Consider the following 14109-nt stretch of genomic DNA (forward strand, 5'->3'; position numbering starts at 1 on the left):
TTTTAATGATATAAACACATAAAAAAATGTTTTGCATCACCTCGGTTCTGAGCGTTCCAGGACCTGTACAGGAAATTGGAATATAGATCAACATAAACATCACCCTTTTTATTGCTCATGAAAACCACACATTGCATATTGTACCATCATACAATGAGATCTTCAGAGTTGGTGGTCCAGATAACTGTACATACCCAGTAGCATGTCCTCATGCATTGATGCATGCCTGTATTCGTCGTGGTGTACTATCCACAAGTTCATCAAGGCACTGTTCATCCGGACTAGATGAACTCATCAACACTCATCAACGGCAATTCTGCGTAGATCCCTCAGAGTGGTTGGTGAGTCACATTGTCCATAAATAGCCCTTTTCAATCCATCCCAGACATGTTTGATAGGATTCATGTCTGGAGAACATGCTGGCCACTCTAGTTGAGTGATGTCATTATCCTGAGGGAAGTCATTAACAAGATGTGCACGATGGGGGCATGAATTGTCATCCATGAAGACGAATGCCTCGTCATTGTACTGCTGATGTGGTTGCACTATCTTTCGGAGGATGGCATTCACCTACTGTACAGCCATTATAGCAACTTCCATGACCACCACCAGCGTACCTCGGCCCTACATAATGCTATCCCAAAACAGCAGGGAACCTCCACCTTGCTGTGGAGAACTATTGAAGAGCCTGTACTAGAAGAAACACATTTAGATGCAGAAAGAGCAGGTGAAAATATGTTTGTCATCAATGTTATAGCTGCAGTGCCAGTGGCTTTATTTACTGCTTGTAAATCTCAACAGAAAGTAATTAGCATATTATTTAGTTTCTCTTGTATACTGTATACATTGTTTTGTACATAAAATTTTTTAAAAAACTTCAGTGTCTAGTTGCATCTATATGTTATGTTTCCTTTCAAAGCTTCCACTGCATCTCTTCAAGTGATAATGTTCAGATAGTAATGGCTGTTAATTTTAACTATTTCACTGTTCGCAGTTGGCACAGCAGTTTGGATTTAAGTATGAAACCAACTGTGATGTTGAGTCAGCAATTCACCTTTTTGCCAAAGGTGGGATCAGCTTGTGTGCTCGCCATCTGGATGGAGTTTTTGCCTTGTGCATCATAGATAGCAACAAGCGCCGTCTCTATCTCGCCCGTGATCCTTTTGGTGTGAGGCCCCTCTTCCGACTTCGATCTGGCTCAGGAGTTCTTGCTGTGTCATCTGAAGCTAAAGGTAAAGCAATTGTGGTCTAATAACATGACATCATTGTGTGGGAACATGAAGTCCATGAATGGCTGCAAATGGTAGCCAAGCAGCTGAATATAACCATTTCCATTCAGTGATTAGTTCATTTGCACCAGAGGATCCAGTACATTTCATATAAACACAGCCCACACCATTATGGAGCCACCATCATGTTGCACAGAGCCTTGTTGACAACTTGAGTCCATGGCTACATGGGGTCTGTGCCAGACTCAAACCCTACCATCAGCTTTTACCAGCTGAAATTGGGGCTTGTTTGACCAGGCCATGGTTTTCCAGACATCTAGGGTCCAACTGATATGATCACAAGCCGAGGAGAGGCACTGCAGGTGACATCGTGCTGTTAGCAAAGGCACTTGTATCAGTTGTCTGCTGCCATACCCCATTAATACCAGATTTCACCACACTGTCCTAATGGATACATTTGTCATATGTTCCTGCTCGAGATAGTGGCCCCCATGCTGCTAATAAATCTGGACAAATACCAGCAAATGATGGTGGTTGTGACTTTTGTTTCATTCAGGTTCATTCTTATTTCATGTTGAATATTGTCTTAGTTTTCACTCATTATTGATTTATTCTCAGTTATGGCTTCTCAGTATTGTTAACTTAATATTGTCACATTTTTGGTTGATTTTCTGTGTATTGGTTATTTACTTTTCATAATAAATGCCACAATTAAAAGGAAGTGGAAATGATGTCTTTGCACCTACATTCATGTAGCAAGATTATAGGACAAAAATCATCCTCTAGGTGAGATAAATATTCCATAATATTTTTTATTATACATGCTACTCTGCAAATAGTTTATTAATGCAATATATTAGCAGTGTAGTTTGCTAAAGAGTGGTCAGGCTTAATATTTGCATTGTGGTTAGGAAAGATTAGTAAACAGCATGAAATAATACAGAAGTTTTCACAACAAGAAAATCTGAAAGCACATTTTTTTCGTGTAGTGCTATGAGTTAGAGCTGTAACTACTTAATGCGGCTGCTGTAAATGTCAGATGCACTGTCCTGATCACAGCCATCAGTCACATCAAAAGAACCCCAAGTAAAGAGTCACTTTTCAGATTTCTGCATTTATGCCCATATGTAACTAAATGGGCCTAAAAGCTGAGATTTTTATCAGTGAAAAGTGCATATTAGTTTAAATAAAAGGTATTCAAACACTTCAGTTCCCATGCATTGGATGAGGAACCTATCAAACTTTTTAACCAAACTTTACACTTTAATATGGACTCTGGTTACAAATGAGTTCCTTCAAATAATGATGTTATCAGCAAACTTTCTGTGAACATACAGATTTTATTATTGCAAATTATAAATTATATTTACACAATATTTGTTATTTTAATACAAGTCGCTAGTGAAAGAAGGAAGGAAGAAGTGAAGATTATGGTTTAACATCCTAAGGATGCTGAGATCAAAGACAGAGAAAGAACAAGCTAAGTAGGAAAGAATTGCAAAGGAAATCAACATTGTTCTTTTTGAAGGAACCTTACCAGCATTCCCATTAATCAACTTTTCAAACATGAAAGAATAGTACTGCACACTGCAATAATAATTCTTTTTTAGGTATTATTATAATAAATCCAGTCACAGAATCCAAAATAAACCCTCTGATTAGATCAGATTATATCAAACAGTGGAAACTCCAGGTTGGAATAACAACAGTACTAGGAAAAGAATAGACTGCTACTCACTGTAAAGATGAGTGACACCCCCCCCCCCCCCCCCCGGCCACACACACACACACACACACACACACACACACACACACACACACACACACACACACACACACACGTGCGTTTTCACATTCACCCAAGAAGGCAGCTCTGACTGGAATTCTGGTGTTGTCCACATACAGTTGACCTTGTTTATAGCAAAATTCAAGCTAAAGGACCACCTCCAGTAAATTAAATATACAATAACTAAAAGAAAGGAAAACATTTATGTAGTTCCTTTTCTGGAATAATTTCATATCAAACGAAAACAATTCTGGGAGTCAGTCTTTCAGATAAATTTCTGCGCCAGTTACAATGTGCTACTTAACATAATATACAACACAGCTAAGGCCAGGAAAAATCTGGAATTTATCAGACTGTTTGCAACATTTGCCTCAGTTTCTTCCTAACCAAGGCTGGCAGAATATCTAACATAAAATATCTAAAATGTATGGATGCTTTGAGATTAAAAAAACTTTTCCTAAATCGTGTTTTACTGCTCATGTGGATTAACATGAGTACAGTGCTTCAAGCATTGAAGATAATGTGCAGGTATTACAGTGGCAAGGAATTAATGGTGATGTTGTGTAAGGAATTGTTAAGCATTTGCCTGAAGCTGTTTTTGGAGATCATGGAACAGAAAGATAATTTGTATGATCTTTTAATACAGCTTCTTTAGAATGGCAATCCACCATCGTGGTACCATCTTACATACGGTGACACAATTTGACCTACCCTGCTGTCCTTTAACATCTTGCTCATAGATATGCAGCTTTGCATTGTTCATTTGAAATAAAGACTCTTACACTATTATTTTTCAATCTATGGGAGAAAAGTGAGACTGTGCTACTGCAGATGTTGTGATCTAAACTAAAAGAGGTTAACTCAGCAATGCACCTCCCTAAAAATTGTAAACATTCATATTTAACAGTTCCACTTAAGTGATGTTGGAATTCTTACAGGACTTATGGACATGGCTCGTGATCTTGAAGGAACTGCATGGAAATTGGAACCATTTCCACCTGGAGTGGTAGAAGCCTACCAGATCAGAGATGATGGAACAACTACTCTTTTGCAGTCAGAAAAGTACTACAATATTGGAAGCAAACCAGCAGCAAAACCATTTGTGCCATATGATGGTAAGTAATTGTTAATTTTGAGAAGATGATTGCCTCAGTATTTTATATTACAGCAAAAAAAAAAAGGGTATAGAAGCCAAATTACTTTATAGTTTGGGTAACAGCTAAAAGACACACAACATTCACTCTTGAAAGTTTTGAGAATAACTTTTTTTTGGTCTCTCATTTCTTTCGGGTCCAAAAAGTGAAAAATATCATAATTCTCGTGAATAGAAGTATTTGCTTACTAAGTGTTGTTTATCAACTGTTGCAAGGAGGTAAGTTATAGTGTTCAAAAGATGATTTGAGAGGTGAAGTTCTTTTGAAAAGATGTGAAGATGAATTTCTGGAAAAGCCAGAATTTCACAATATTTTCCCAAAACTTTTACAGCTATACTCATGTTAGAGAGAGAGTAATAAAAACAGTTACCTGTGTTAAAAGTTTCTTTCATACTCATTTTATCCTCCTTTATTCTAAACTCTGAATAGAAAACACAGGAAGATGGTGGCTAGGGTAAAATTTTGGTATGTGTCTCTGCAAAATATGAATTTTATTGTAAAACGGAAAATGTGTGATAACTGGGATGAAATTACCTATCTGAATTCATGCATAACTAGTTTTTAGTGTATAACCAGTGCTCTGACAATGGATATTACAAAACTACTAGAAGAAAAAACTGAAATGAACAATCTAAAATTTCTGCATGATAGTTTGAACCTTTTGGAAAAGCGTACAAAAGTTCAGTAGCCACAAACAGGAAGTGCAAAACTGAACAAAACTGTGAAACCAATGCTAGTTTTGTGCATGACAACTTCTTTCATGTACTTTCTACTGCAAATTTGGGAGTGCAGTAAGACATTTTCATGAGCTATGTGAAAATAAAAAGGGCATTGAGAATAAGACAGGACAAGAAGATTTACTGTCTTGGATAAATAAGAGACCAGATGTAAATGTGGTCAATGACAATTTGTCAATCTAAAATTGTTCTGATGAATTATTGGCTCATGTGGTAAAGAAGATGTGTGCTGTAAAAGAAGGCCTAAAATTTGTAGCTTCAAATCTAAAATCAAAATATATGCAATAACCAAGGGCCAAATATAGATACTGAATTTCAAAGTAGAAGCAATGTGAATTTAATGCATGTAGCTAAATCGGGCACTAAATTCTGTACAGCTACATCAACAAATCAATAAAAAAAAAATCACCATTAAACAGCAATGACTTTTCTGTTTTCCTGGTGGGAATAAACAATGTTGTAGAAATGAAAGACAGGACCTTGAACTCTGACGTAAAAGAAGATTACATGAATTAAGAAGTACCAATATTATCATTTATTCACATCCACATTGTCATAACATGGCAGAAGTGTCCCGTTTTGACAAAAAATTAGAAAGTGCTAATAGAGAGATATGAAATATAGGATGTAAAAAACTATGTATACAAAATTTTAGTGTTTAGAGAAGATAAAGAGGAACATTTTTTTATGCTACAAAAAAAGTCACATGGGCACTACTTTGCTCCTAGGAGTCCATGAAGGTTTCATCATTAGTGATGTTCAGAGATGGTGGTCAAACTGCCATATGATGAATATTATTTTAGAGATGTTGCTGACCTCCTACGCATTTCTTTTTGTGAAAGTAGCTGGAGCGTTTGGTGCATGAGACACTGATAGACACTCCAGAAGCTGGTTGGCTATCTGGGTGAAGCAGCAGCCATTGTTCGTGAAACATCTGGTTGTTTTGTACATGTTAGACAATCATTAGCATGTAGATGCCAGTTGTCATTGATGTAAATGGATTACATTTTCAGCAATATCTCTGAAACAATATTCATCACATGGTAGTTTGAACAGTTCTCTAGACATAACTAGTGCCAAAGTGTTCTTGAACCTCTATTGGTGGGATGGATCACGTGTGACTTTCCTATTGCATAAAAAAGTATTTCACTTTATCCCCTTTAAAAACACTAAAATTTTGTATTTGTAGTTTTTTTTATGTCCTGTATATGCAGGCAATTTGAAAATGTGGTATTTATAGATAGCAGCAATGTGGGAAGACATTCCACCTGGAAATGATTTCTAGATTAAATATATTAGGAAAAAAGAACTTCTTTACACAATAGAAATAGTAAATAACTGTGAATTGCGGTGCTTCAGAGGTCTTTCATCACAAGGACAAGAACTTCTTATTATTAGGAAAATCTTCTGTGCAATCTGCTGTCACTAACTCTAAGAGTAGTGTGATGTTTTCTTAACACTACAGCAACAGGAACAGCAGCAAGCAACTCGTTGCAGCCCAGTGAATACCTGTGAAGTGCAGAAAACATTTGCTGCTCTAGGATTTTTGGTATGTCATTAGGACACAAGACAGAACATGGCACTGCATAACATGTGCTTTCCAAATTAGCTGTCAAGAAAAAGATCTCATTTTACCATGAAGCCAAATTCCTGGATCTCAGCTGGTATTAAAAATTCTTGTAGAACTCTTAAAATAATAGAATGAATTTTAACTCTGCAGTGTAATGTAAACTGATTTGAAACTTCCTGGAAAATTAAAATTGCGCACCATGCCTGGAATCAACCCTGGGACCTTTGCCTTTGGCAGGCAAGTGCTCTACTGCCTGAGCACATGCCTGTGAAAGGCAATGGTCCCAGATTCAAGTCCTGGTCTGGCATGCAATTTTAATCTGCCAGGAAGTTTCTAAAAAGATTAATTTCTTAAATGAAAACATCCTCAAGTCCACAGTTTTAGTTCATATTAAGAATTACGAGAATGTATGCCAAAAAATAATTGCAAAGGTAAAATTTCTGGGCAGACAGCTTAATAAGACTGTCTGATAACAAGTCAGGAGCTATTTGGATGAAGACTGAAATGGGAAAGAGATATTGAGAACAGGATACCATTCTCAAAAATGCAGAAAATGTTGATATTAAAAAGGTGATTTAACAAATTATAAAAGTACTCATTTCATACATGAAACAACATTATTAAGTTCAAGTTAAACAACTAAAGGAAAACCAGAAGTTCAAAAGCTGCTTGTAGCATGAGGGTAGAACCAGCAAATGAACACGAAGTGCTTAAAAGTGATACAGGTGGCTAAAGAAATAAAATGAAATAACATTATTTATATTTTCTTTTTTTTTCATTTCACAAGCTTCCTGTCAGCCCTTTACCAGTAAAAAATAACTGAAATTTAACAAATGATCACACTTGCATATTTACATAAACAATGCCAAAAAGCTAACATAAAGAAAAGATATATAGGTGGCATATTATCTGCCAACATCACACTTGCCAACACTTTATCACAACAAAGCATACTAAAGGACACATTTCGGAGAGAGATTTAATGCTGTATATGTTAGCTTCACAGCATGCTTAATGTTTTTAACCTTTTCAATTATAAATGTGAGACATTTAATGTTTTATGTTTATCTGCTGTGTTTTTGAGTTCACAAGATGAGAGAGTAATGTTTCCGTGACAGTAAAGGCTGTGCTATGATTTTTGAATGAATAAATAATTAAATAAATAAGCTTTTAAATTGTGATCAAATCAAGCAATCATGTAGACAACAATCGTTGTTGGCCATAGTCTCCAACATAGAACAAACTATTTCCTGAGAAAGAGAGCTTGTATACACGAGTAACGTCTACCGTGGCAGAACATACTTCTCTTAAATTAATAAGGAAGTCTCAGGATCTTTTGGAAAACATGAAACTGAAGAAAACAAAATTAAAGTGAGCACAAGGTGAACCCATGAACTATAACTCTATAACTCCAAGGTCCATGGCTATATCCTATGCTCTACCAAGATGTGAGCTTGGAGCTCTTTTGTTGTATGATGCCCTAACTGCTGATATGATAGCAACTGATATTTAATTACAATAAATGATACCAAGAATGACACATTTTTGATACACCTTCAGTGTGAAGCAGGTTACTTTGACAGCACATATGTGATAATTTGAAAATAACGAAAATCCTTAAACCAATAGTAGGTCATTTTCTTGCAACAAATGGTACCATAATGGTGTGTTTTTGAGAGATCCTCAATGTGCTAGTGCTTTGAAACAGCATTTAAAACCCACTGAATGTTGACTTCAACGAAACCTAATATGGCTTCTCCCTAGTTCTGATTGTGATATATGCATGATATAGAAGTGATGTCAGATGCCCAGGCTGAAGTGACGAAGCCTTGGATGACGCGTAAGAGCTGTACTTTGTAGAACTCATGCCCCCAAATCTCTGCTGCATACTGCTTGACAGTAAAATCATGGTGCAGCCATGACTCTACATCTACATCTACACCTACACCTACATACATACTCCGCAAGCCACAGTATGGTGCATGGTGGAGGGTAGCCTATACCATTACTCGTCATTTCCTTTTCTGTTCCACTTGAGAATAGAGCAAGGGAAAATGATCTTATCTTCACGGTCCTTATGCGAAATGTACATAGGCAGAAGTAGAATCATTCTGCACTCAGTGTCAAATGCCGTTTCACTAAATTTTCTCAGTAATGCTTGAAAACAATGTTGCCTTCCCTCCAGTGATTCCCTTTCGAGTTCCCAAAGCATCTCCATAATACTTGGGTGCTCTTCAAATCTACAGTAACAAATCTAGCAGCCTGCCTCTGAATTTCTTTGATGTCTTCCTTCAATCCGACCTGGTATGGTGCCAAACACTCGAACTTCAACTCAACAATGGGTTGCACAAGTGTCCTATATGTGGTCTCCTTTACAGATGAACCATACTTTCCTAAAATTCTCCCAATAAACCGAAGATGGCCATTCGCCTTTCCTCCTACGGTCCTGTTTTTCCTACTCCTTTGCATTACCTGACATTTTTCTACATTTAGAGCTAGCTGTCATTCATCACACCAACTAGAAATAATGTCTAAGTCATCTTGTATCCACCTACAGTCACTCAACGTTGACAGCTTCCCATACATCTCAGCATCGTCAGCAAATATCTTCAGAGTGCTGCTTACCCAGCCCGCCAGATCAATTACATGTGTGGGAAATAACAGTGGTCCTATCACACTACCCTGGGGCACTCCTGGTGGTACCCTTGTTCTGACGATCGCTCACCATCAATGACAACTTAGTAGATTCTGTTACTTAAGAAGTCTTTGAGCCACTCACATACCTGGGAGCCTATTCCATGTGTGTGTACCTTTGTTAACAGTTGGCAGTGTGGCACCATGTCAAATGCTTTATGGAAATCTTAAGAATATGGTATCCGCCTTTTGCTCTTTATCCATAGTTTGCAGGATCTCATGTGAGAAATGGCTAAGCTGAGTTTTGTATTAGCGATGCTTTTTAAAACCACGCTGATTTGTGGATGGGATCTTTTTCCTCTCAAGGAAGTTTATTATATATGAACTGAGAATATGTTAAAGGATTCTGCTGCAAACTGATGTTAAAGACATTGGTTTGTAATTTTGTGAGTTCATTTGTTTATCCTTCTTATATACAGGAGTCAACTGCACTTTTTGCAGTCTCTTAGAACTTTGCACTGGGCAAGAGATTTATGATTAATTCAAGCTAAGTAAGGGGCCGATGTACTCTTTATAAAACCAAACTGGGATTCCATCAAGACATGGTGACTTTTTTGCTTTAAACTTTTTCAGTTGTTTGTCTACGCCAGTGATGCTATGCCCTCCATTTGGGAGTCAGTGCAATGGTCGAATGACAGTATATTTGTAAGATTCTCTTGCATGAATGATTTCTTAAATACCAAATTTAAAACTTTGGCTTTACTTTTGCTATCTTCGATTGCCACTATAGCCTGGTCAACAAGTGACTGGATAGAAGCGTAGGACGGTATTGGTTGTAAGCTTTACGCATCGATCTTTTTACAGACACACGTATTTCTGCCTGCTCAAAAAACACAGTTGATATCAACAGTTTCATGAACATTGACAGTTGGTATGTAAATCTGTTTGGAAAATATTTGAAACATGTCCTGATAATTTAATCTCTGTAATTCACTTTTGAGAAATGTATTTTAATATATATTCTGGGGCAGCTCTGCGTCCGAGTCTTCAACTACAAGCCACACCTGTTCCGTCATTATAATACATAGCCTCTAAGAATTTAAAAGCTGAATGTTTCTTTTATTCTTTTGATTTATTTCATTGCTTGTGTTCATTTTCATTTTTTTAAGCTTCAACTATTTGCTTCAGCAATGTAAGATAATGAACTTTACTATTCCTTTTTTCCATGGTTTTCACTGCCTTCTCTCTGCTCACTGGGCATTAGACATCCATCTGTTACAAAAGACAGTCTGCTTCATGTTGGCAATATGTGAACAAACATTTTCCAGTGAGCATAGAGGCGCACAAGATATGATGTGCAGAGTGCATTAAGACTCTGTGGAATATACATGTTCCGTGTTTGTTGATGGGACAATGTAATATAATTTGGTAGTCAAATGTATTAATATGTGTTGTGTGAATAAAGCATAAGTTTATTTTGTCCCTTAAATAGTTGTTACTTGTCATTTAGCGGCGTTAATCTGCATAAACTACAACAGGTTATGTTTCCAGCTACTGGATTAAAGCAAAATAATAAGCTTTAAGGTGTAGTGTATTTGCGCAAAAGATGTGTGGAAGTTCGTATAAAGCTGGATTGTGTATGCTATACGAAGAGGAAAATAACTGTGAAATGAGTACAACACATATACCGCAAATAGAGCGGCTTTTAGGGCCCGAAAATTACATGACCTGGAAATTTGCTGTTGAGGTGTATTTGCACTTCGATGACTTATGGGATGTTGTAAACAGTAAATTGGCACCTACGGAATCAAGTTTTGGTATTAAGGATCAGAAGGCGAAATCAAAACTAATCCTTTTGATTGATCCAGTGATTTATGTTCACATAGAAAAGGCTACGTCAGCAAAGGAGGTATGGGACAAACTGAAAAACACATTTGAAGACGGTGGTTTAACCACAAAAGTGTGAGTACTTTGTGAGCTGATAACCACAAGATTGAATAGGTGCAAAAGTGTGGATGAATATGTGAATATAATAATTTAAATCTCCAATCGTCTGAGGAATATTGGTTTATTGGTTTTGAAATTGGAGATGAATGGATTGGAACTTTATTGTTAGCTGGACTACCAGAGAAATATTCGCCAGGGTTTGGAAAGTTCAGAAATACCCATTGCATTGGATAGTGTTAATGTGAAGATTCTACAGGACATGAAGTATGAACCAGATTCTAACGCTTCAGAAAAAGAAACAGTGTCAGCTTTATATCTAAGTACAAGAAGAAGAAGCCAATAAGATGTTTCAGATGCCAGAAAATTGGACATATTGCTTCAAAGTGTAACGAAAAGTTAAGTATAAAAGAAAAGAAGCATGTTAATACTAGTAGTCCTGAGAGAAAGACTACCGATAAAGGTAAGGCATTTTCTGTTTTTTACTCTTTTAATGAAGTGAATGACGATCATGAAGAATGGTTCCTAGATTCAGGAGCATCGTGCACATTACCAAAGCTCCGTCAGGTTTGTATGATGTTCAGTCAAGGACTGACATTGGAATTTCCACAGTCGACAGATCTAAGGTAAGGTGTGAACTCACAGGAAAAGTGGATCTTAATTTGCTTGTGAATGGGGAAAAGGAAATTGTTACTGTTCGTGATGTACATTATGTAAAGAATATGGCAACTAATTTGTTGTCAGTAAGCGAAATAGTAAAGAAGGATAAAGTTACCTTTGATATAGAGGGAACCAAAGTGATAGACTCTGGTGGTGATATTGTAGCTACTGCAAGTAATGTAAGAGGTATTTACAAATTGAATACAGTTCAAAGCACTGCTGAAACAGGAAATCGTTCTGTTTATGCTGCAAAAGGTTTCTTGTGGCATAGGAGACTTTGACATTTGAATAGGAAAAGTATGACTTTACTGAAGAATATGGTAACTGGGATGGAAAATTATGGAATGAATAATGTTCAATGTGATGTGTGTTTGCAAGGGAAGCAGGCTAGATTGCCATTTAAATCGGGTCGAGCAGATCTACTGAAGTCTTGCAACTCATACACTCAGATCTCTGTGGACTTATGGAGAATAAATCCTTAGGAGGTATCTTCTATTTCCTGACATTCATAGATGATTTTTCTAGATACATGCACGTTTATTTTATAAGAAGCAAGGATAAAGTGAATGATGTATTTGTTGTTTATTGCAAAATGGTTGAAAGACAGACTGGGAAGAAAATTAAAATTATTAGATCAGACAATGGATCAGAATATGTAAACAGATGGTTTAAGTAACAGTTGAATGGAATGGGTATTAAGACTACCATTCACTACAATCCTTCTCAGAATGGAGTTGCAGATCGAGCCAACAGAACCATTGTAGAAAAGGCAAAAAGTATTTTAAGTGATTCTGAGCTACCTAAGTATTTTTGGTCGCTGTGTCAACAGCAATGTATTTAATTAGCAGATCACCTACCAAAACTGTGAGAGACAAAACACCTTATGAAGTATGGACTGGGAAGAAACCGGATGTAAAGCACTTAAAAGTCTTTGGATGTGAAGCCATGGTTCAGATTCCAAAACCATTAAGAGGAAAGTGGGATGCAAAATCTCAAAAATATATTTTTGTTGGCTACTGCGAGGATTCAAAAGGCTACTGATTTTATAATCCTGTGAATAAGAAGATAGTAAGTAGTAGAGATGTAGTATTTTTGGAGGATTATAAACCTAAAATAAAGGAAAGTAGTCAAAATGATACAGTAATGCAACCAAGCATAATGTGTGATAGTGTTGAAACAAAGATGGCAACTGAAACAGAGGAAGACTAGAATAAAGAGGAAGCTGATGTGCTACCCGAGAATCAAATTGAGGAAGAAGATTCAACAGAGGAAGTCAGTTTAAGACGGTCTTCATGTATAACAAAACCAAAAGAATATCCAGATTATGAAATGTAAGCTGCCCAAACAATCAACAATGAACCAATCACAGGTGATGAAGCTTTAGCAAGTTCAAATTCTCAAGATTGGAAAAAGGCTATTGAAAAAGAGCTGCAGTCTTTTGTGGATAATAATGCATATGAATGGGTTGACATGCATGAAAATAAAAAGCCATTAAGAACAAGATAGGTGTTTAGTATTAAAAATCCTGAGAGTGCAATACCAAAATTCAAAGCCAGATTGGTAGTTAAAGGATATTCTCAGAAACTTTCTCACCAGTGGTGAAGTATTCATCATTAAGATACCTTTCAGCTCTTGCAGTAAAGGAAGACTCATTAATTCATCAAGTGGATGTGGAAACAGCCTACCTTAATGGAAGACTGGAAGAGGAAATATATGTGATTCCACCTGATGAAGTTAAATGACCTTATCAAGGGAAAAGAAGAATTTGGCGTTTGAAGAAAGGCATATATGGATTAAAGCAAAGTGGCCATTACTGGAATAAATGTTTGCATAAAAGTTTGATAAAACTAGGCATGTTACAGTCAAAGGCAGATCTCAGTATACAGGGTGCTCCTTTGATAGTGACCGGGCCAAATATCTCACGAAATAAGCATCAGACGAAAAAACTACAAAGAATGAAACTCGTCTAGCTTGAAGGGGGAAACCAGATGGCGCTATGGTTGGCCCTCTAGATAGCGGTTCCATAGGTCAAACGGATATTTTTAAATAGGAACCCCCATTTTTATTACATATTCGTGTAGTACATAAAGAAATATGAATGTTTTAGTTGAGCCACTTTTTTTGCTTTGTGATAGATGGTGCTGTAATAGTCACAAATGTATAAGTACATGGTATCATGTAACATTCCGCCAGTGTAGATGGTATTTGCTTCGTGATACATTACCCGTGTTAAAATGGACCGTTTACCAATTGTGGAAAAGGTTGATATCGTGTTGATGTATGGCTATTGTGACCAAAATGCCCAACGACCGTGTGCTATGTATGCTGCTTGGTATCCTGGGTGACATCATCCAAGTGTCCGGACCATTCGCCGTTATTTAAGGAAACAGGAAGT

General features: G+C 36.8%; 1 protein-coding gene across 3 annotated transcripts in view; it reads left to right on the forward strand.

Annotated features, from left to right (window-relative positions):
* LOC126263718 (asparagine synthetase [glutamine-hydrolyzing]) overlaps window positions 1-14109 on the forward strand; it is a 197346-nt gene that overhangs the window by 55594 nt on the left and 127643 nt on the right. For all 3 annotated transcript variants that reach the window (XM_049960864.1, XM_049960863.1, XM_049960862.1), the window contains exons 4-5: window positions 995-1232; window positions 3954-4130. In XM_049960864.1, the coding sequence (XP_049816821.1) occupies window positions 995-1232; window positions 3954-4130 (415 nt within the window). The remainder of the gene's footprint in view (window positions 1-994; window positions 1233-3953; window positions 4131-14109) is intronic.

The sequence above is a fragment of the Schistocerca nitens genome, chromosome 6, assembly GCF_023898315.1.
Source record: "Schistocerca nitens isolate TAMUIC-IGC-003100 chromosome 6, iqSchNite1.1, whole genome shotgun sequence".
Classification (NCBI taxonomy): Eukaryota; Metazoa; Arthropoda; class Insecta; order Orthoptera; family Acrididae; genus Schistocerca; species Schistocerca nitens.